Here is a 21367-nt window from a genome sequence, read left to right on the forward strand (position 1 = left end):
GCGGGGCCGACAAGGTGGGGTAAGGGGGGCACACAAAACCGGGGGCAGGAGGAGTTAATTAGACGCCAGCCGAGGAGGGCGAGGGGCCACAATAGGGCCGAGGGGCCGCCAGGGACGGCCCCTTCACTTCCGAGGATTAATAGGGAGGAGGGAGAGGGGAGGGGTTCAGCCCTGGGGGAGGAGAGCTGGAAGCTTCCCAGGGTGGCACTGCCCCCTTTGGCCCAGCTTGGCACCTACTTGGCAAGTGGCTGGGAGGCAGGAGGCTCCGGCAGCCTGGGCAGGTGCCCCCCAGCGTCCCGCAGAGTGGCTCGGTCTTTCTGGCTCGGTGCCTGTTTGGGGAGCTGATTGGGCGGGGAGGAGGAAAAGGACCCTTCATTTATCTGGGGCATAGCGGGAGCAGGAATGTCCAAGGGCCCTCCCTGTTCTCCACGTCCCCCACCTCCGCCAACCTACTCGGAGGCAGAGCCAGGGGGCTGAAGCTCTACCCTTCCTGATGAGGCTGCCAGGTGAAAGCCAAGAGGTCTGTAGCGGGGCTGGTGCTGATGGGAACACAGGGGATCAGGAGCTGCTGGGTGTGCACACGCGTACATCTGCAGACACTCGTGAGGGCAGGTGTGCTTCTGCCCGGGGCCTGGTGCTCAGCAGGCCCTCAGCAAACACCTGTTGAATGAATGAATGAACTTTGACTTTGCTCAGGATACGGGAGCGTGAGAGAGAGAAGTGGTGCTGAGCCCACCATGACCCGGGGGCCTTGGGCCCTTTCCTTCTGAGACCCCTGCCGTGGCCCCGGGAAGGATGGAACCCCATCTCTGAGCAGAGGAGCCAATGTCCAGGGAAAATGAAGTGGTGGTGGTTCCTTCCCTTTGAAAAGGGCAAAAAAAGTGCAGTGGCCTCTTGGAAGCCCCACTTCCTCCTGGGCCCCAGGAGCAGGGCAGCCCTGGCTCCTCCCTAGGAGCCACCCCACCCTATCCCCTCCCAGGGAATGACAAGGGAGCGAGTTGGCGGCAGTTCCCCGGGCATATTTATAACCTGCTGCTCGCTCACCAGCGTCTGCTTTTAGCCCAGACGGGGGAGGGGGCAGGGGGGTGGTCTGTCTCATGCTGGGCGCCCCGGCTGGGTGTGGAAAGAGTGAGTAAGGGTGAGTGGTGGGCAGCTCTGTATGGATATTCCTGCTCACACCACAGCCAAACAGCTTATTTTCTCCTCATTTTGTTATTTTTCTCCCTCTGGCCTGGAGAGGAGGACTGAGCCAGCCTGAGGTGGGGGGTGGGGGGTGCTAGACCCTGGGGTATTTGCAGCCCCACTGACGGGGTTTTTCCAGGGTGCGTGTGGCAGGGTGTGTGTGGTGCTGGCTCGCTGACCCCCTGGGGACTATGCAGGCCTGCCATCTCGGTCCTCTCAGCTTTTCCGCTCCCCCCCAGGATATTTCAGGACCAGTGCCTCCCTCACTCGCTGAGGCCAACCCTGTGTCCGGGGTCCCTGGCAGCCTCAGATCCCCCTGGGTGTGTGGCACCTGGCACCTAAAGATCAGAGGTGGGCGGAAGGATAACCTGGGAGGATGGGGCAAAGCTGGGGCATCAGGCCCATTCCCGACAACGCTGTCCTGTGGCGACCCCTCTAGGCACAGCCCTTCATCAGGACGTTACATCCAGTTACATCCAAGAATTAGTTTCGGGGCGCCAGGGTGGCTCAGGCGGTTAAGCCTCAGCCTTTGGCTCAGGTCATGATCCCAATGTCCTGGGATGGAGCCCCATGGAGCCCCGAGTCAAGCTCTCTGCTCAGCAGGAAGTTTGCTTCTCCCTCTCCTTTTGCTTCTGCCCCCTGCTCATGTTCCTGCACTCTAAATAAATAAATAAATAAATAAATAAATAAATAAATAAATAAATAAATAATATTTTTTAAAAAGAACTAGCTTCTATGTAATGCTTTGCAGATCCTATATCCCTTTTCTGCTCCCCCCTTTTGTTAGCACCTCGTCCCTTGAGGGCCCTCCCTACACACTTTGCAGTCCCAGCCCCTGGAAATGAAGGGCCGCCACGCAGAGGATTTGAGTATGGGAGTCTGTCCTTAAACCTCATGGGTGTGCAGAGGGCTTTACACTCTCCCTCGGTGCAGAGGGAGCCTTCACCGCACTCCCCTATTATTCTGACAATACGTGTTGACGTGCTCGATGCCCTGGCCACACCATGAATTCCTCCAAGTAGGCACTAGGGCTCTACATCACTGCATCATCGGCATTTGGCATCGGCCTGGCACAGAAGAGGTGACAGCAAGTATTCAAATGACCTGAGTTTTCATGTACACGATCTCCTCTGAACCTCATCACCTTCCAGAAGGAGAGGACTAAGTACTGACAACCATCCCTGTTTAATAGACAGGGTAACTGGGGCTGAGAAAACAACAGGTTTGTTGAAAGTCTAATAGCGGCCAGAAAGGGATTCATTGCTTCCCTTTACCCTCTCTCAGCTCCTATGTGTCAGCTCAGCTCAGAGGCCCCAGCTTCTGGGCCTGAAAGTTGATACCAATTCCAGCTCTTGGAGTTAGGAGTTAGGTGAGAGTGGTTGGGGACAGCTGCCAACCCTTCAGCTCCCCAACCGCTGCTTCTCCCCGACTCTGGGCATTGTCCAGCAGGGCCCCAAGCCCCCTCTCCTGCCTCTGGCAGCCCATTAACTTCTTGCTTTGGGAGCTGGGGGTATATAATAATTCATTGGATTATAGACTGGACATTCTCTGCAGGGGGTTCTTTACTGGAAACCCAAGGCTTATGAGGTGCCTTACACTCTGGATCAATATGTTTTCTATTCCTCCCCCTCCACCGCCCATCAGTGCTGAGCTGATGCTGGCTGGGCAGATGGAGAAGAAGGGAAAGGGATGTTGTTGCCGGGTTGAGCAGTCCGTGGCTCCACTCCCCTACCCCCACACATACCCCAAAGGCCAACAGGGGTCAGAGTTCACATATCCAGGGAGAGGTGGGAGGCAGCAACAAGAGCAAAAGAGTCCTGGGGAGAGTGGGAAATTCTCTAGTCGTCTGGGATGTTGTTGCCTTTGGGGGGTGGGGTGCTTCATAGCTTCCCCCTGGCCCTTAGGTCCCCCCTGGGGGGAAGTGTTAGGATTAGGGATAGGTATTAGAGTTAAGGAAGGGGTTAGAGTTTGTCTGAAGTTAGGGTTAAGGCTAAGGTTAGATCTAGACCTAGGGACGGGGAGAGGATTAGGGTTAGAGATAGGTTTAGGGTGTGGGCAGGATTCGTAGTCCTGCCCACTCCCAGGAATGTGCACGTGGAGATATCTGTGTTGTTCATAACAGTCCTCCTTCGGGCTCTTAATGGTTTGGATATGGACCAACTTGGGTTTCTTTTTGGTTACATCGGTTTAAGCTGTAGCCTCTATTTGGATTCTGGCCCTCCTGCTCCCTTCCCCCCCCCCATCTCTGAGCTTTTGGGTCCAGGACTAGAGCCCATCATGTCGCGTGGATCCTCCTGAGCCCAAGGTTGGGAGCTGGGGTCCTAAGGAGGTGTTTTCTTCTCCTGGGGAGGGAAGTGCCTTTCCCACTGCCCCGTGCCTTGACCACAGCTGAGGTCGATAGGCTTCCAGGACCAAAAGCTCTACAGCAGCACCTTCTCTGCTTGGATTTCTCTTTCTTCTTTGGTTTCTTTTCAGAACACAGTCATGGCTATCACTCAGCTATGGCTATTTTCACAACTCCAGATAGGAGAGGTAGGCTCAGAGTTTGTTTGTTTAATCCCTGTTCAACAAGGGAAGAAACTGAGGCAGTTAAGGACTTGCCCAATATCACATAGCCAGTTGGTGTTAGAACAGGAAGAAGAATCCTGCAGGGTCTCTTGGCTCCTGACCAGGTTCTTCTGGAGCCCTGGAGCCCCAGTGGCCTCATTAAGGTCATTCAAGGGTCAGAATCTCAGGGTCCTCTTGCAGGGCCAGGAAACCAGTCCCCCAACAACGCATCCTATTTGTTTAAGAGAGGTAAGCAATGGTGCGTTCTGGATTCAAGGAAAAGCCACCAAGTCATTGATAAAAATAGAGATTTTATTCTGCAGAGGAAGATACTACATTGGTGGGGGCGAGGAGCCACTAATAGCTACACTGGAAGGAAATACTGATTCCGGTAGGCAACAGCATCTTTGAGAAATTGGGGAGAGGAGAAGAGAGATCAAAAAACGCTGGAGAGCAAAAGGAGAAAAGAAGGGAGAGGGATTGGGTTGGGGTGGAAGTGGTCTCTGCAAGCCAGGCTGGAACCCAGCACAATAAATAGTTTTATTTACAACAACCAGACTCGTGGCTTTGTATCCACGATTCAGTGCAAATTATTTACACACTGATGAGGAGGCAGGACAGGAAGGGGTAGGAGGTGGCCGAGGGAGGCATGGCTCACAGCTGTTCAATGGTTCCATGACAGAGGCTGGGAGAATGGGGGTACTTCTGCTGGGTCCCCCAACCTCCTCTTCCACATCACCACAGCTGCCCTTTCACCCTGGAACCTCCCGGTTCAGCTGGAGGGTGGGAGAGGGGGAGAAAAAGGCCCTGGTGCCCAGGTGTGTGTTCAGGGTCTGTGCCCTGGCAGGAGAATGGGAAGAGCGGGAGGAGAGCTGACCATAAAGGGGAGGGAGAGGGGCGAGGAGGTCACTGGCGGGTAGAGCCACGCTGTCAGAAGCTGACCCCACGAGGTTGGGGGTGGGGGGGGGCGGCGAATCCTTCTCTCACCTCCTGGCCAAGCAGGGGGCAGTGCAACAAGGGGTCTCCCGGGAGAGGGAGGGAGGTAGGTCCGGGGCAGGTCCGTCAGGATGGCAAGAGGGTTCATGCCGGCCCAGGCGAGTGGTTTCAGGAGTCCCCAGGTAGGAGGAGGTGGGAGAAACGATCGCGGAGGCAGGAATCCCGGGGAGTGTGGCCGCAGGGACTGGCTGGGGGCGCAGAGGGGTCTGTTGGGAGGTGCGCGAGAGGAGAACGCTCCCGGGGGCGAGTCCGCGCAGCGTGTCACAGACACTCGTGCAGTACGCGCGTGTGCGTGCAGTTGCGGCAGCTGACGTGGCAGCACCAGTGGAAGGTGCAGTTGCAGCGCTCGGTGACGCGCTGTGTGCGCGTGCGGTGGCCCCGGCCGCAGCAGAGCAGCTCGCAGCCGTCCAGCGCGGGCGACGAGCTGTTGCAGGCGCGCCCCGCCGTGCCCGCCGTCCCCAGGCGTCCGCTGTAGGTGCAGAAATTGGGCGATTTCTCAAAGTAGACGAGGTCGTGGGGGGAGGGCGGCTTGTGCGCGGGGTCTTCGGGCTCCAGGCGCAGCAGCTCCGCCCGGGAGGCGCGGTTGCTGCCGCGGTTGCCATAGAGGACGCGCGAGGCGCCATCGAAGCGGTCGCGCAGCACGTCGCCCACCGCGCGCAGCGTGGGCAGCCGCATCCAGCACGTGCGCACCGTGCACGAGCCCGACATCCCGTGGCACTTGCACTCCTGGCGCATCTCGGAGAACACCGTCTGGGAGGAAGGGGGAAGAAGGGGTGTCCGGGGCACCGTCGGAGCCGGAGCCACCACCCCCGATCCCGCCCCCTCCCGGACCCTGCCAGGACCTCAGCCAAGGCGGAAGGGAGGAAGGGGACGGGAGGCGCGAGATGTCGCGCCGGGATTCGGACACCACCAGGCCCAACTGTGCTCCACGCCCGACGGTGGTCCCGGGCCTGCCAGCCTGGAGGGGCTGCAGGCCATACATTCCAGGGGTGCAGGACTTTAGCCTCTTCCGTTCACCTGCCCGCGGCCGCTCTCTTCATTCTCGGCCTTCCCTTCCAAATCTCCTGCACCCTCCGGACGTCCTCTCCTACTTCCCGACCCTGACGCCTGGCCTCATCACCGGCCGCTTCTCCCCGGAGGCCCCTGCCACTCCGCTTCCAGGAGGAACCCCCGACGCCCGCTCACCGTGCGGCCCGCCTCGTTGTTGTGAAGGTTCATGAGGAAGCGCAGGTCCCGCCCCTTCTCCCCGGAGTCCACAAACTCCCTGCCGAAGAGGCGGCCGAAGTCGATGTTGTCGCTGCAGCCCCCCCAGTGCCAGTCGGGGCCCCCGGGGCCGCGCCGCCGGTAGTCGCACGTGCAGGACTCGATGGAGCCCTCTGAGCAGGAGCGTGCCACTGAATGGGTAACCCCGGCGGAGGTGATGGCGAAGATAAAGGCGGTTTCCCGACAGCCTGTGGGGGAAGGGAGCGGGGGTGAGCGAGGAGGTGTCGCGGGGTGCGGCCAGCAACCTCAACGGAGGGCTCGGGACCCTGGCGTCCGGCGCCCCGACTCCGCCCTTAGCGACCTGAGAGCCCGCGGAGGGTCGCGTCGGGAAGCGGGTCTCCTGGAGAAAGCACGTGCGTGGGCATGCAACCCGGTCCGCGCTGGCAATCGGGGCGCACTTGGCTCCTCGGTGGGAGCGGGGCGGCCCCAGAGAGAAAGACCGAAAAGAGGGGAGCGGAGAACTCGCGCTGCCAGGACCTCTCCGTAGCCCCAACTTTCGGCCGGTGCCTGCGATGCGAGCCTTGCCGGGCCGGAGGCAAGACGCTGTCGCAGAGACCGGCTTCCCAGGCGCCTTCGGGAGAGGCCGGGGAAGCGGTGGCGGCCAGCGGCCCCGAGCAGGAACTCGCCTGTGCTCGGGCAGTGGCGCAGGAAAGTTCAGCTTCGCGCCCGAGGTGCGCGGCTGCAAAACGCCCGGTAGGACGAGTCCGGCCCGGAGCCGGCGCTGGGCATGAGACTCTGGGCGGCTCGACCGTGTGACCCTGCGGGCGCCCGGGACCTCTTCCCTGCACTCGCCCGCCCCTGCCCTGCGGGTGACCCTGCGTTGCCCTGGTCCCGGAAGCGTCGCCTTCCTGGGTACCCACCTCGGTTGACGATCTTGCCGAAGAGGTGGGGCCCCGAAGCCGTGGGGCAGTTCCAGCGGCGGTTGCGGAACTGCCACTTGCACTCTCGCACCGCGCTCTGCAGCCCCCCGCTCACGCTGTGCAGGATCCCCGGGTTCTGACGGATCAGCCTCCGCTGTTTGCGGCTCAGCAGCTGAAGACTGGGCTCGAGCACCAGTTGCAGACTCTTGGAGTCGGTCAGCAGGTTCGTGGAGGAGGCGACGTTCACGATGCCCCTGGTGAGATGCATGACAGGGGCTCAGGCTCTGGAAGGGGACCTGCACTCTAAAGCAGAAAGGTCGTGTCTACCCTGTCCTCTTCTTGGCGTTATTTGCCCGAGAAAGCTAAAGGAGATCAGTTATGAGGCAAAGACTCTGCGCTCCCTGGCTCAGTGGTCTGGAAGGGATGGGCGTGCAGAGTTTTGTGGGGACCGGACAGGGGAGGCATGGGAAACCTGCAGGCGAGATGTCCACCTTGGCCCTGGGAGACTGCTTCCGGGCAGCTTGGGCGAGGAAATCCCGGCCTGGAGTGCATGCCCACCCAAGGCGTGAAATGCTCAGGAGTCCCACCCTCTTCTTGCCTCCTTTCTGGGCGCTGGCCTGGCCCTTGGCTTCCCGAGGCAGGGAAACCTGTGGTGTGGCTACCAGCGTGAGGCTGGGTTTGGGGCTCAGCGAGGAAGGGCGGTGCTAGACGGGAGTGGGCTCCCCGCCTGCAGAATCGTGGGCCGCGCGGCGGGCGGACCATTCACCCCACCTCGTCGGAACTAGATTTCCCGGGAGCGGCTCCGCTCCAGAGCGCCCCTCGGTGTCTCGGAGGGAAGTCCGTGCGGTGGAGGGAGCCTGTCTGCGGACGGATCCCGGAGCGTGGGAGCTGGCTGGGGCTGGCCGCTGGCTCTGCGCCCCGGCCCCGGCCCCGGCACCGGCCCCGGCACCGGCGGCGACCCCGCACCAGCTCACTTACCACCATCGGCCGCTGCTGTTGGCGGCCAGGGCTGCGGGCAGAGCGGCCAGCGCCAGCAAGAGCGCAGCAGAAACCCCGCCGGGCAGCAGCGCCCAGTGCCCCATGGCCTGCCCGGCCTCGCCCGCTCTGCGCTGGAGTGGGGCGGCCTTGGCGGCTGCCCGCGACGTGGGACGGGACGCGGCGGTGGCGGCGGTGGCGAGAGTCCGCAGTCTGGCTCTACCAGCCCCGGGGGCGGGCGGCGGGCAGCATGGCTCGCGGTCCCAGCTGGTGGGCTGAGGCAGCCACGGCGGGCGGCACCGCCTCTTATAGTTGCGGCGCTGGCTGAAGTGACGCGGGGAGGCCGCCCCGCCGGGCCGCACTGTGGCACCAGGGCGCACCGGTCGGGGGCGCAGACAATGGGCAGCGAGCGGGGCCGTGGCTCCCGCCCGTCTGAGGCGCGAGCTGACGGGCTGGCCGTCGGGGCTCACCCCCGCCCCCTGCCCGGTGGCTCCCGCCTCCGGGCCTGCACTGGCCGCCGACCCCTCCCCTTGGGACGCCCTCCCACGCGCGCCCGCCTCACTCCTCCTCGCGTCCCGAGCCCGTCGGGGACCAGCGTCGTCCGCCAGGGGGCGCGGCGACCGTGTGCCACGGGGAGAGTCGCCGCGAGCCCAGCCGCCTCGCCTGGCCACCAGCGGCTGTGGGGCTGCCCCTCGACGTCACCCGGGGCCCCGCCGGCGTCCCCTCTCCCCCTACTCCTGAGTGGGGGAGGGAAGCCGCCTGTTCTGGGCAGCTACTCCGGGGAGACGCCTCCTGCCCAGGAACCCCCCCACCCCCGACGGCTGGACGGCCCAAGGGTGCGAGTGGGGTCATGAACACCCCCCCACCCCGGGGTCTGCCCTGGGGAGAAACCGGGAGCAGCGGAAGGCTGTGTTTGTGGGCTGGAAGGAGCGCACGAGTGACTGTGTGTGTGTGTGCATGTGTGTGTACAAGTGGGACAATGCAAATGTGAATGCATATGAGAAGTGGGAGTGTGTTGTGAGGGTGCACATTCAGGTGTGTCCTCAGGTAGGGGAGCTCCGTGTTTTGAGGAGGAATGCTAGGAACCTTTCCAAAGAATCTTGGAATGCGCTCAGGTCAGAAGGGATCCATCCAGTCATCCTGTCGCAGCCACCACCCAGGACAGTGCATCATCTATGTGTGGGGAAGGGGGTGGCAGCTACCGTCAGGAAAGACCCAGAAGATTGAGGGATAGAGTGTCTGGAACTGTGTGTGGAGGCGGGTGGATGGGTGGATGAGTATGTGTGCGTGGGGAGATTAAATATGCATATATGTGTCACTCTCCCCGTGTATACCTTGTGTCATCCTATGGTGCATCACCCGTGGGATGTGTCAACCTGTGCCTGTCCCTAGGGGAAGGGCCTGAGTCTGCAACCAAGGCAGCATCAAGATGGACAAGGCCTGGAGTGGGTGAATCTCTGAGGATTAGGCTCAGGAAGGGCAGTGGAGTAGATGACAGGTGTGTGTTTGGGTGCAGGAGGGCTGGGAAGAGAAGAGCTCCTGGCTGACCTGAACCCGGAACAGAGAGCTTGTCCCTCCACATGTCTGCTCCTTTTTGGACTTTTCTGTCGAGTTTCTTTCTTTCTCCAAAATTCTGGCTCTTTCCACTCTTACCGCATTGAGACACCCAAAATGCTTGCAAGCATCGCCTCCATTGTACGGTTTTCTCTTTTCTCCCAGGGACTCCAGCTCAGCCTCAAGGCTACCCTGACCTCCCATTGAAGATGTGGCTGCTGTTCCCCATATGGGGCATAGGGAGCCCTGCCAGCCTGGTCATAGTGCCCCACCACCACACACAGATGGCCCCTGGAAGGAGAGATCTCCTCTTTAACATCTCTGCGCTCCCTCTCTGTCTCTCTCTGTCTCTGTCTCTCTCTCTCTCTCATTTTACAGAGGAAAAAGTAGATTAGGAAGCTGTCAGAGGTCCACACGGCTAATACATGAATAAATGGGGGCATCTAGCTGGCTCAATCAGTGGAGCATGCTGACTCTTGATCTTGGGGTTGTAAGTTGGAACCCCACATTAGGGTAGAGATAACTTAAAAATAAAATCTTTAGAAAACGAATAAATGGGGAGGGGCACCTGGGTGGCTCAGTTAGTTAAGCATCCAACTCTTGATCTCAGCTCAGGTCATGATCTCAGTGAGATTGTGAGATAGAGCCCTCCATCAGGCTAAACTGTGCAGTGGAATGTCTGTTTCTCTCCCTCTCTTTCTCCCTCCCCTTCTGGTCTCTCTCCCTGAGTGCGCTCTCTCTCTTTGTCAAATAAATAATAATTTTTTTAAGATAGAGAAAGAGCACAAGAGAGAGCAGAAGCAGGGAGGGGAGGGGAGGGGAGGGGAGAGGCAGAGGGAGAGGGTGAAGCAGACTCCTCACTGAATAGGGAGATCCAGGGCTCTATCCTGGGACCCCGAGACCCTGAGATCATGACCTGGGCTAAAGGCAGACACTCAACTGACTGAGCCACCCAGGTGCCCCCAATGAATCTTAAAAACAAAACAAAACTGAATAAATGGTAGATCCAGATTAAAACTCAGATCCTTGTGACTCAAAGCCCATGCTCTTTCTACCTTATGAGCTCTTTCTGAGTATGCGGCAGTAGCAGGCTATAGGCCCTTGTCAAACTGACAGATAAATAAAAATGATCTTTAGATCTTTCTGTCTCCCTCTCTTTTTCATCTCCTCTGCCTTCAGGGTACCTTCTGAGTATGTACACAGGTCTGATTCTAAAGAATTCCAAGTCTCAGAAATGACCAAGTATCCTCTTCAAGATGGGAAAATCACTCTAAGGAATACCTGTCTGAAAAAAAAAAAAAAAAAAAAAAAAGGAATACCTGTCTGGTAAGCTTAGTCTTCCTGGGGCACTTCCATTTTAAATGAGATGCTGATTAACCCAAATGAAGCCAGATGGAGGTTATTTTTGAGGGCAGCATCCTTCCCAGGCCTATTACCCCATCCACTGTACCTGGCCCCTCCAGGGCTTCGACCCTGAGGGACAAGGTTATACTGGCCCAGCATCCTCCCCAGCTCCAGAAGCCAGCAATCTCTCCAGAGGGCACCCAGTACACATGGCTCAAGTAAATAGACAATGATGGGCAGCTTGTCCTTCTTCCCTTCGGGGTTTATTCCCCCCTGGGGCCTGGGTCATGTCTTTTGGCCTGTGGGCTGATAAAACCCCATGGAGGTTGGAGATGCACTGGAAGACAGGAAGCCCTGTCTGTGGCCATTGGTGACAAGCAGAGGTGGAAAGAAAGAAAAGAAGGAGCCGGTATCTTTTGTTTCACCATTCCACCCACCAGGAGTAGTGGGGAAGAGTGGGAGGGGAGGTCTCTAAGTCTGGGTCACACTGCGCGTGACTGGTCCAAATTTCTACTTAGATCAGATCATCAGTCTGTCTGTTGTCCTGTTTCTTTCCTGCATCTTCAGTACTGGATCATAGCCATTGGCATGCAAAATGCTGTAATATTTCCCATCTAAAATCGCCAAAGCTTCATTTGACCCCACATTACCTCCCAAGATTGCCCCATTTCTGTACTCTCTTTGATGGCAAAGCTCAAAAAGGTTGCTTTAATCACTAGCACCAATATCTTTTCTTTATTCTCTCTTTCCACTCATATCACATCTTTGAATCTGCTACACATCCTCATCAAGATCATCCATGACCTCTGGGGTGTTCTGTAGTCAATTCTTGGTTCTCATCTTAATCCACCATCAAGGAACAGCAGACAGAATTGAACACTTTCTCCTTCTTGAAATACTTTCTCATTTGGTTTATAGAACCCCATTCCTACCTCCCTAGCTGCTCTCCTTCTCATTCTCCTTATCTGGCTCCACGCTGTGTACCCAACTTCTAAGCTTCAGAGTGGACCCCAATTCAATCTAGAGTTTCTTCTCAGTCTACATTCAGTCTCTTGGTAAACTATGTAGTCTCACATTCCTGAATTCATACCTCTGGCCCTGAACTCTGACACTAGAACAAGCATCTCCAAATGTACATGTTCAAAACAATGCCGCATTCTTCCCCATTTTAACCTGCTCTTTCTTTGGTCATCCCATCTCAGTAAAGGGCACCTCCATCCTTTCAGTTTCTAAGGACAAGAATTTTAGAGTCACCCTTGATCCAACTGTCCTCTTGTACTCTGTGACAAGTCCATCAACAAATCCTGTCCTTCTGTCTTTAAAATATATGCAGACCCAGACCCATTCTTACCCTACTGCTGCTACAGTGTTGGTCATAGCCACCATCCTCTCTCTCTTACTCTCTCTCTCTCTCAATACTGCCAGCTCTCCCTACTCCTACCTTTGCCCCCAACAATCTCTTCTCCACATGGCAGCCAGAGCCATGCTTTCTATTTTTTTTTAAGATTTTATTTATTTATTCATGAGAGACACAGATAGAGGCATAGACACAGGCAGAGGGAGAAGCAGGCTCCTTGCAGGGAGCCCCATGTGGGATTTGATCCCGGACCCAGGATCACGCCTTGTACTGAAAGCAGATGCTCAACCACTGAGCCACCCAGGTGTCCCCAGAACCATGCTTTCTAGAACAGAAGTCAGATCATTTTATTCCTCTACTCCAAGTTTTCCAGTGATTGCCTATCTCACTTCAAGAAAAAGGCAACATCTTTACAGTGGCCTACATGGCCCTGTATGATCAGACCCTGCTCCTTCTTCATCCCCTAACTTCATTGTCTACCACTCATTCTCCTGTGAGTTCCTCCCTTTGACTACACTGGCCTGTTTGCTAATTTTCTGAACCAAGCAAGTTCCTGTCTCAATATCCTTGCACCTGCTTTTCTGTGTTCTGGAATGCCCTTCCTTAGATATCTCCATGGGTTTGCTCTCTCACCTTCTTTTTTCATCTCCTTATATAAAATAGAACCCTGCTACCTATGTCCTTTACCTTGCTCTATTTTTCTTTTTCAAAAAATGTTATTTATTCATGAGAGACACACACAGAGAGAGGCAGGGATATAGGCAGAGGGAGAAGAAGGCTCCCTGGAGGAGCCCCATGCAGGACTCAATCCCAGGACCCGAGGATCACGATCCGAGCCAAAGGCAGACACTCGACCACTAAACCATCCAGGTGCCCCTTTCTTTTTCTATTTTTCTATCATTTTTGACCACGGATAACTTTAAAGGCTTGGAGTAGAAAATCAGTAGCAAATCACCTCTCTGAAATAGGGACAGGAGAGAGACGTCGGAGGGGAAAGGGGCTTTACCTTGTCATTGGGGTGTGGGGAGAAGGCAGGGGACCAGGGCTGAGAGTTTGTAGGCAGAGGAACCTACCATCCTTTGAAGCACCAGCAGGCGGCACTGCCTCCTTGTGCTGGGAAGGCATCAGCCTCTGGTAGAGAGGGGGGCAAAGTTCTGTCTATGATAATTCCACAAATTTGTTGGTGCTAACAGCTCAACCGTTGGGGGTTTCCCCTGAGAGTCCAGTGCACTGGGGCGGTGGACCCTTTGGTGCCTCCGGGTGGTGGCCTACGGTGCTGCAGCAGAAGGCGTGAGAGGCGGAGGGTGGACAGCACAGCTGAGCTCACCGCTGAGGGCGCATCCATCCCTCTTGGGCCTATAATTTGGGTTCCCCGAGCTTGGCCGCCCCTATCAGCGGCTCAGCAATAGATGAGTCACCCGGGACCCCGGGCCAAGGCAAACATGAGGGGAGGAGGAGGAGGTGGTTCCCGAGGCTTTGCTCTGCTTTAGCCACCGCCTCAGTTGCTCGATCCCCCAATCTCCCGGGGCCCCCACTCTTTTCTTTGACCCCCGCCCTCCAGGGCCCCAGTGCTCTTCCCAGATTGTTCATGCTACACCCTCTGTCCCCATGGTGGGAAGGCAGCCCTCCAGTCTTCTCATCGAGGGGCAGGGGGACCAGCTTGCTCCCACTCCCTACCCAAAGTAATGACAGCCCCTCACTTTCCCCCTCCAGTCATGGCCCCAACCCCTGTCAAGGTCTCTCTGGTTCCCGCCCCTCCTCTTTCCTGGAGCTGGCCGCGTGCTTGGGGTATTAGGCAATGGGTGTGTACCCACAGCCCTCTCCAGACCCCGCCTGCTCCACCACCCTCCAGCCGCCTGCGGGTCAGTGCTCAGGCCAGCCGGTCGGGCCAAGGGCACTGGGGGCCAGTTCAGGCCACCCAGTCTGCCTGCCTGTGGCCTCCCTTCCCAGAGCCGGGCTTCTGCATGGAGAGGGAACAGGACTGTGGGTCCTTGGATTTGGGACAGACCAGCTTGGGGAGCCCTGGATTCACTGAGAAGTTGGAGTCTATGGTAGTAGTTCTGACCCTGGTCCTCCTTGGCACCTGACTGTTCTATAGCTTGACAAGGGTAGAATCGGAAGTAACAATCGGAACCCCGAGGGAGACCCAGAGACATAGGGAGAGATACAAATGCCTGTGGGAGAAGAGGGGCATAGGAAACCTCATCCCCTTCCTCCAGGACCTGAGTGGAGTCCCAGGCTGACATGCAGGAAGAAGGGCAAGGACGCTGGCAACGATCACTGAATCCAGGTGTAAGGATGAAAACTCCTGAGATACAGCTTACAGATCCCGGTGGCCTCAAAAGCCACACATGGTTTGGATCTTGGCGTCTAAACAGGAAGGAGAGACAGGAGTCTGAGGGCTATTTCTCTTCCTCCTCTGCCCCCAGAGGTGAGAAAGCAAGGGAAAGCAACCCTCTCTGGTCAGAGCTGTCCAGTGTCGGGAACCATGGCACTTTTACCTCTCCGGCCTGCTAAAGACCTGGTACACAAGGGTGGTCAATAAATAACATGCTGGCGGAAGAAAGTCACTGATATCTCTCAGCCTGCTCTGCCCCCTAGACAGCAGTGCCCCCTGCAGCACAGGGCAGCCCCTGCAGCAGCACAGGCTGGAGGCTGACTGCCCAGAAGAGCTGCATAGCCACCACCAAGGAAGAGATGACTGTGGCTGTGGGTTTCGCCCCATGGCTCTGCTTCCCCAGGGGGCCTGTCTCTGAGTCAACGTGCCAGCCTCGGGCGCGCGGGGCCAGTCGTGCCTTGGGCTGCGGTCTGGCAGGGGCGGGGGGCGGCTGGGAAGCCTGGGGCCCCTCTCTGGCAAAAATAGCCCGCAGTGGTTAGAGCTGGGTGGGTGAGTCAGGCAGGAGCGCAGTGGCGCCTAACCCCTTCAGTGCCACTGGAGCTCCCTAAGGTGGCTTGCCCTGGTGTGTGCACCCCAAGATCAGGCTCTTTCCTTGGCTATCCCTAGGCTGAGCTTGGTTGGGGATCCCAAGGCCCTCCTTATTCCATGTAAAGCAAGTCTGAAAGCCTGGAGCAGGAATATGGGCCACTCCAAGTGCAGACCTGGGGTTCCCAGGAAGGGCAGGAGAACTCTGCGGGCAAGTATGCCCTATCAGCCAAGGGAAGCATAGAAGGCTGGAGATCTTTGGGGCTACCGGAGCCTCTGCTAGGACCAAGCTCTGAGGCCAAGTCTGACCCCTCCCAAGGGGCAGGCGCAGAGCTTAGAGGTGGGTGGAAGCCAAGCCACCCAGAAGGGAGCTTTGCCTGCTGGCTCTGCGTGCCCTGCGGCGCGCTCTCGCAGAGGGCTCTGCACAACACTGTCCAAGGAGGAAAGTTGCCCCGCAGCTCCGTCTTCATCTTGTCAAAGGCATTCTCCTGCCATTCAGCTCTCGGCGGGGAAACTGAGGCAAAGAGAAATGACCACGTGGGACCAGGGTCCCGTTTCCCTGGTCGGGGTCACCGCACCCGCCTTGCGGACTTGGCTACCCGGAGCAGGTGAGAGGCGCTCTGGTCACCACCCCCTTCAGTGGGGCCGAGCGCGAACCCAGGCGTCGGGGGAGAGGGTGTGTGTGTAGGCTGGGAGGAGGGGGAGCGCCTGCGCTCCCCGGGTCAAGGCGGGGGGTGCGCGGAGCGGGGTGGGGATGCCCGGGGCTCGGGGAGGGGCCGCAGCTCTGTCAGCCGCCGCAGAGCCAAGGGGGAGCTCGGCGCGAGGCGAGCGGAGCCGGAGCCCCCAGGTCCTTGCGAGACCGCTCGCTGGCTTTCTCGATCGCTCCCTCCCTCCCTCGCTCCCTCCCTTCCTCCCGGAGGCTGCGGCGGCGCTGGGGAAGCGGCGGAGAGGAGTGGCCCTGCCCTGGAAGAATGCGGCTCTGCCGAGGGGGCAGGACCCAGCGCCGTCTCCCCACCGTTTGAGACGCCCGAGCCCCGGCGACCCATCCCTCCGGTGGCGACCTCGCGCCAGAGCAGCTGGAGGTAATCGGAGCCGGGAAAGCGGGGAGGGCAGGGACGCGCACGCGGGGCCGCGAGAGGCACACGGGTAGGCGGACGGACAGACACGCACCCGCCCACCGGGGCTCGGAGACGCGGGGCTGCTGCCAGAGAGAGGGACAGCACATAAAGGAGTACCCCACATCCGAGGGGCAGTGGACCTGAGAGCAAAGGGGTGGGGACCGAGGCTGGCACCTTGAGGGGACCAGACGGGCTGCGCTGGTTAGGAAAGGTGGCCGAGGAGGAAGAGGACTCAGCCTGCGCCGCGTCCCTTTCAGGCGGGAAGCAGGTCCCCTCCCTGTCTGGCGCACCTGGAGCCTCCCCTCTCTCCCGACTGCGGAAAAAGTGGGTAGAGCAGGGTCGGGAGCCCATTCCCCCACCCCTCTGGCGGAGGCTCCTGCCCTCGACGGCACCTGGAGGTGACCCCCCCCCATCGCTCCAGCTGTAGGTGGTGCAGAACCCCCTTCCCACCCGGCCCCCAGTCCCGCCCCCCGGCCCCCAGAGGAGGCTCTGCTGGGCGAGGGAAGCCAGTCGTGGGGCCCTCCAAGGGGGAGCAGGGGCAAGATGGTGGAGTGGGGTTTGTGAGTCAGTCTGTCTGAGTTTGCACGTGAGTGTGTCTGTGTGCCCGGCATTGTGTCTGGCGGGGTCCAGCCCCAGGGGCTCTTGCATAAGCCGCAGCTACACACCGAGTCTCTTCCTCCAGGGTCCAGGCACAAGGATGATTCTTACTGTTTCGCTCAGGGAGGGAGCGATGAGAAGGGTCCCTGGGGTGGCACTGGTGAGATAGGATCCTTGGTTGCCCCGGGCCAGTCCCCCGCCCATGCCGAAGCCCCCAAGTCTCCCTGTCCCGCAGGCCCTGATCCATCCGCCCACCGGGGCCTCCGGGCCTGGGCTTCGACATGCCGGAGGAGCCCCGGCCGCGGCCTCCGCCCTCGGGCTTCGCGGGTCTCCTGCTCCTGGCGCTGTGCAGTCGGTGAGCAGCTCCCCCGTCACCCAGCCTGCGAGGGAGCCCTAGGCTGAAAGCACAGACCCAGGACGGGAGGCGCGGAGGGGGCGCGAGGCCGGGACCACACCCCCCAACCGCCCTCTGCGTTCCCAGGGCCCTCAGCAATGAGATCCTGGGCCTGAAGCTGCCCGGGGAGCCGCCGCTGACCGCCAACACCGTGTGCCTGACGCTGTCGGGCCTGAGCAAGCGGCAGCTGGGCCTCTGCCTGCGCAGCCCCGACGTGACGGCATCCGCGCTTCAGGGCCTGCACATCGCGGTCCACGAGTGTCAGCACCAGCTGCGCGACCAGCGCTGGAACTGCTCGGCGCTCGAGGGCGGCGGCCGCCTGCCGCACCACAGCGCCATCCTCAAGCGCGGTGAGCGCCGCCGGGGCCGGGGTGCGGGGCAGGCCGAGGCGAGCGGAGGCGGGAAGGGGCCGGTTCACGACTCCGGGCGGGGCCTCCCCGGGAATTCCCCCCCGGGAGCCGCCGAGCTGGGCTCGGCCACCCGTCTGGGCCCCCGCGCCTCACTTCCACCTGCGTGCTGCCGGCAAGGCAGCTGGGTCGCTGCTCTCCTACCCTAGGCCCCCCTTTCCTGCCTCCACCAGGCTCGATCTGGGTTGCACCTGCGAGTAAGAGATGCCCCCAGCCCTGGAAGCTTCAAAAGCACCCCCCATTCCCTCCCCCAATTTCCTCCCCCCTCCCTCTTCTGGACAAGCCCAGGCTGGTGTCCCCAGAGCCTCCGCGGGGGTGGGGTGACGCCCCCAACCGTTTAAGGGTTAAACCTACTCCCCTAATTGCTGGGGTTCCCAGGAGCAGAGGCTGGGAACAAAGACCCTGATGGCTTTGAAGCCGGGGAGCAGCCCCCTCCTCTGTGCTGTGGGGGCCCCAGGTGGCTCTCACCTGAGCAGGTGAGGAACGGCTGGAGGGGCGAAGAACAGGTCACTGCTGGTCTGGTCTGGGAGGTATGGTCTGGAAGGCATCCTTGCCTCTTGCCAGGCCATGCCCAAGTTTCCTCCCTGGAGGAGTAAAGATCCATTCTGGGCTCAGCTCAAGGGTGGGGGCAGTACTTCAGGGACTACGGGGTTAATAGGCAGCTGCCATCTGCGGGGGAATTCCCAAGACGTGTGCAAACAGCTTCACCCCTGGAGGGTTGAGGTTGGGGGGGATTGGGAGGCTGGGCCAGAAGCCCTGCATCCTGGGGTGGGAGAGGCCTGGCCCCTAAAGAGGTGTGTCTCTCATCCTCTCAGGGCTCCAGGAGAACCCCTACCCAAAAGGAAGTGAGGGACCCCCTCCTTCTCTATAGGGCCTGGTGCAGGGAAAGGCTTTGATACCTACACAAGAAGCATGGGAAAGGCTTCTCATCTTGAGGCTCTGTGACCCCCAAAATGTAACAAAGAAGCCAACATTTTAGAATGGGCTTAGGGAAAAATCACCCCCACTCCTCTCCCCCTCCCAGCATTTTAGAGAGTAATAGCAGGTTAGGATAACCATAAAGGGCAGTCTTAAAGGGCAAATATAAAACTAGAAGCTGGAAAGGAGGAGGACAGCTCCATGGCTCTAGTGCTCTGGGGGTGTTGGTGGTAGAGGAAGGTTGGTTAAAAGTACCGAAAAGAACCCGCCCCCCCCCACCCACGTCTCTGCTTCCACCCCACCACCCAAGCTCCCTGCTGGGCTGGGGAATTTCTAAGGCTTTCAGATGTAGAACTCTGAACACTTCTTCAAAGACCTCGGGGACTCCCTCTCAGGCACCTGCCAACCCCTGGGGTCTTGCCCTCCAGCTAACTCTTTCATCTGCACCCGAAAATCCCAGACTTATGGAATGGAGGATGGGCCTCAGAGATCATCTTAGTCCAGCCCCTCCCTTAATAAATGAGGAAACTGAGGCTCCAGTGCTTCCATTCCCTTCCATCTCTGTGACTTTCTCCCAAATTACGCAGCTGGTAAATGGCAGGGTCAGGATTCAGTTAGGAATTCCTGGAATTGGAGGGTGGCTTCTTATTTCCTTCCACCTCCCTCCTCTCAGCTGCCTGTCAACCTTATCCCCCGTCACACCCTTTTTATTCCCAGGTTTCCGTGAGAGTGCTTTTTCCTTCTCCATGCTGGCGGCAGGGGTCATGCACGCGGTCGCCACGGCCTGCAGCCTGGGCAGGCTAGTGAGCTGCGGCTGCGGCTGGAAGGGCAGTGGTGAGCAGGACCGGCTGAGGGCCAAGCTGCTGCAGCTGCAGGCTCTGTCCCGGGGCAAGAGTTTCCCCCACTCCCTGCCCAGCCCTGGCCCCGGCTCAGGTCCCAGCCCTGGCCCCCAGGACACATGGGAATGGGGTGGCTGTAACCATGACATGGACTTTGGAGAGAAGTTCTCTCGGGATTTCTTGGATTCCAGGGAAGCTCCCCGGGACATCCAGGCAAGAATGCGAATCCACAACAACAGGGTGGGGCGACAGGTATGTGTGTGCAACTTGTCCTGGGTCTCCTTAGCTTTTGAGGCCTGGTTAGAGTTGAAGAGGCACAGCAGAGTAAAGAGGATGAGATGTGGTAGGGGATTGCCGCTCACCGTCTGGATGACCTCAAGCAAGTCACTTAACCTCAGTTTTGCATCTGTAAAAAGAGTCTAATGGTATCTAGCTTACAGTGTCATTAAGAGTGAGCTAGTAAATAGGGCGCTCGGCAGAGTGCCTAGTCCTTGGCAGGTGCTCATTGCGTGGTAGCTATTATCACAGCTGCCTTCCCCCAGAAGGAGTGCTCATCTCAGTGCTCACTCTGGAAAGAGCACTGGACTGGGAGTCAGGACAGCTGGAGTTGACTTCTGCTACCAGCTAGTTGCCTGAGCTGAGTCTCTGTTACCAGCTAGTGCTTAAAGATGGGCGAATCACTCTGTTCTGGCTTCAGTTCTCCAACCAGAAGATGAGACAGTTGAGCTATTAGGCAGCCCCGCGGTGCCCTTTCTTTCCTGATACTCCGTGGTCATTCTTGCCTATGTTTGTCGCTCCCTGTGCTCTCTCCTGTGCCTCTGTGCTCTGCCCCTTTGCTGCCACCCCCTTCACCTCTCCCCCCTCTGATGCTCTAGGTGGTAACTGAAAACCTGAAGCGGAAATGCAAGTGCCACGGCACGTCGGGCAGCTGCCAGTTCAAGACGTGCTGGAGGGCGGCCCCAGAGTTCCGGGCAGTGGGGGCAGCCCTGAGGGAGCGGCTGGGTCGGGCCATCTTCATCGATACCCACAACCGCAACTCCGGAGCCTTCCAGCCCCGCCTGCGTCCCCGCCGCCTCTCAGGAGAGCTGGTTTACTTCGAGAAGTCTCCGGACTTCTGCGAGCGAGACCCTACCGTGGGCTCCCCCGGCACTCGGGGCCGGGCCTGCAACAAGACCAGCCGGCTGCTCGATGGCTGTGGCAGCCTGTGCTGCGGCCGTGGGCACAACATGCTCCGGCAGACACGAGTTGAGCGCTGTCACTGCCGCTTCCACTGGTGCTGCTATGTGCTGTGCGAGGAGTGCAAGGTCACGGAGTGGGTCAACGTGTGTAAGTGAGGCCCGCTTCACCACAGGGCTGGCCGAGGGGAGGAGCGCCTTTCAGCTCTTTGCTCCGATTTCTGTCCAGGGTCAATCTTGGCTCCTAGAAGCTCAAAGTATCTACCTGGAAGCAGCTTTGGGGGTGGTGGGGGTCAGGCAGGCAGAGTCTGTGGTGTGCAGCCTTCTCCCCTCCCCGCAGTAGGAGGGCCTTGGAGGGAAAACTGTCACTCGTGTTCTGCTCCTTAAGCACCAGAAATGAACTAAGATGAAATGCACTGTATTGCCCCCCTCTCTCCAACCCTGAGGTCCCCTTAGCTCTGGTTCATGCTCCTTCTGGGTGGGGCGTCCCCATAGTTTGACCACTCTTCTCCTTGGAGGCACAGCCCCAGGCGTTGTGGGGGAGCCATAAGGCCTGTATCCAGGGAGACCACTCATTCCTACCTGCTGTTCCCAGACGCCTCTACAGAAGCCTGGGCCCCGTCTTGTGGGGTAATAGGAGACAGTGATAGAGAGGTTTTTCTTTGGGAAGGGACAGAGTACTGGGGGTAGGGGGAGCTCTCCCCTGAGTCCTCAAGAGTTGTTTGTCTAGGCCTTTAGGGAAACTGTCCCAGGCCCTCATTCAGATGGAACCCTCCAGAGGAAGAGTTTTACCTAAGACTCTCTGAGCCTCTTATTGGTTTGTTAGCAGGAGGGATGGGAATGGATAATTTATTGTACTGAGACTTGCTCTTGGTTTCTGTTTGTAACTAAAATAAATTAAACTACTGGACCAGTGGA

The 21367-nt window shown here is 58.8% G+C and overlaps 2 protein-coding genes across 4 annotated transcripts; one reads left to right on the forward strand and one right to left on the reverse strand.

Moving 5' to 3' along the window:
• Positions 1 to 4020: 4020 nt before the first annotated feature.
• WNT1 (Wnt family member 1) lies at positions 4021 to 8272 on the reverse strand. 2 transcript variants are annotated; one of them, XM_072798078.1, is made up of 4 exons: positions 7827 to 8272; positions 6849 to 7102; positions 5911 to 6176; positions 4021 to 5475 (listed from the first exon to the last, which is right to left on the reverse strand). In XM_072798078.1, exons 1-4 carry the CDS (start codon positions 7928 to 7930, stop codon positions 4987 to 4989), a joined length of 1113 nt encoding a protein of 370 aa, XP_072654179.1. In that variant the 5' UTR covers positions 7931 to 8272; the 3' UTR covers positions 4021 to 4986. The 2 variants fall into 2 exon arrangements, with proteins under 2 accessions (XP_072654179.1, XP_072654178.1); XM_072798077.1 differs by lacking the exon at positions 7827 to 8272 and adding an exon at positions 7321 to 7642.
• Positions 8273 to 8517: 245 nt separating this feature from the next.
• Positions 8518 to 21367, forward strand: WNT10B (Wnt family member 10B). Of its 2 annotated transcripts, none has more exons than XM_072798079.1 (5): positions 8518 to 15609; positions 15921 to 16083; positions 17198 to 17460; positions 19153 to 19526; positions 20150 to 21367. In XM_072798079.1, exons 1-5 carry the CDS (start codon positions 15531 to 15533, stop codon positions 20606 to 20608), a joined length of 1338 nt encoding a protein of 445 aa, XP_072654180.1. In that variant the 5' UTR covers positions 8518 to 15530; the 3' UTR covers positions 20609 to 21367. The 2 variants fall into 2 exon arrangements, with proteins under 2 accessions (XP_072654180.1, XP_072654181.1); XM_072798080.1 differs by lacking the exon at positions 8518 to 15609 and adding an exon at positions 16952 to 17071 and having other exon boundaries at positions 15944 to 16083.

This window comes from Canis lupus, chromosome 25, assembly GCF_048164855.1.
Source record: "Canis lupus baileyi chromosome 25, mCanLup2.hap1, whole genome shotgun sequence".
NCBI classification, from domain to species: domain Eukaryota; kingdom Metazoa; phylum Chordata; class Mammalia; order Carnivora; family Canidae; genus Canis; species Canis lupus.

What these genes read in the sequence shown, in the direction of transcription:
- WNT1 (XM_072798077.1), bottom strand. Translation starts at nt 7,610, where the DNA reads ATGGTCCGCCCGCCGCGCGGCCCACGATTCTGCAGGCGGGGAGCCCAC. An exon ending in GGTGGACATCTCGCCTGCAG is followed by an intron (nt 7,103 to 7,320) that starts GTTTCCCATGCC and finishes GCATCTCACCAG; the next exon opens with GGGCATCGTGAACGTCGCCT. An exon ending in CGGCAAGATCGTCAACCGAG is followed by an intron (nt 6,177 to 6,848) that starts GTGGGTACCCAG and finishes CTTCCCCCACAG; the next exon opens with GCTGTCGGGAAACCGCCTTT.
- WNT10B (XM_072798079.1), top strand. Translation starts at nt 15,531, where the DNA reads ATGACCACGTGGGACCAGGGTCCCGTTTCCCTGGTCGGGGTCACCGCA. An exon ending in CAGCGCCATCCTCAAGCGCG is followed by an intron (nt 17,461 to 19,152) that starts GTGAGCGCCGCC and finishes TTTTATTCCCAG; the next exon opens with GTTTCCGTGAGAGTGCTTTT. An exon ending in ACAACAGGGTGGGGCGACAG is followed by an intron (nt 19,527 to 20,149) that starts GTATGTGTGTGC and finishes CTGATGCTCTAG; the next exon opens with GTGGTAACTGAAAACCTGAA.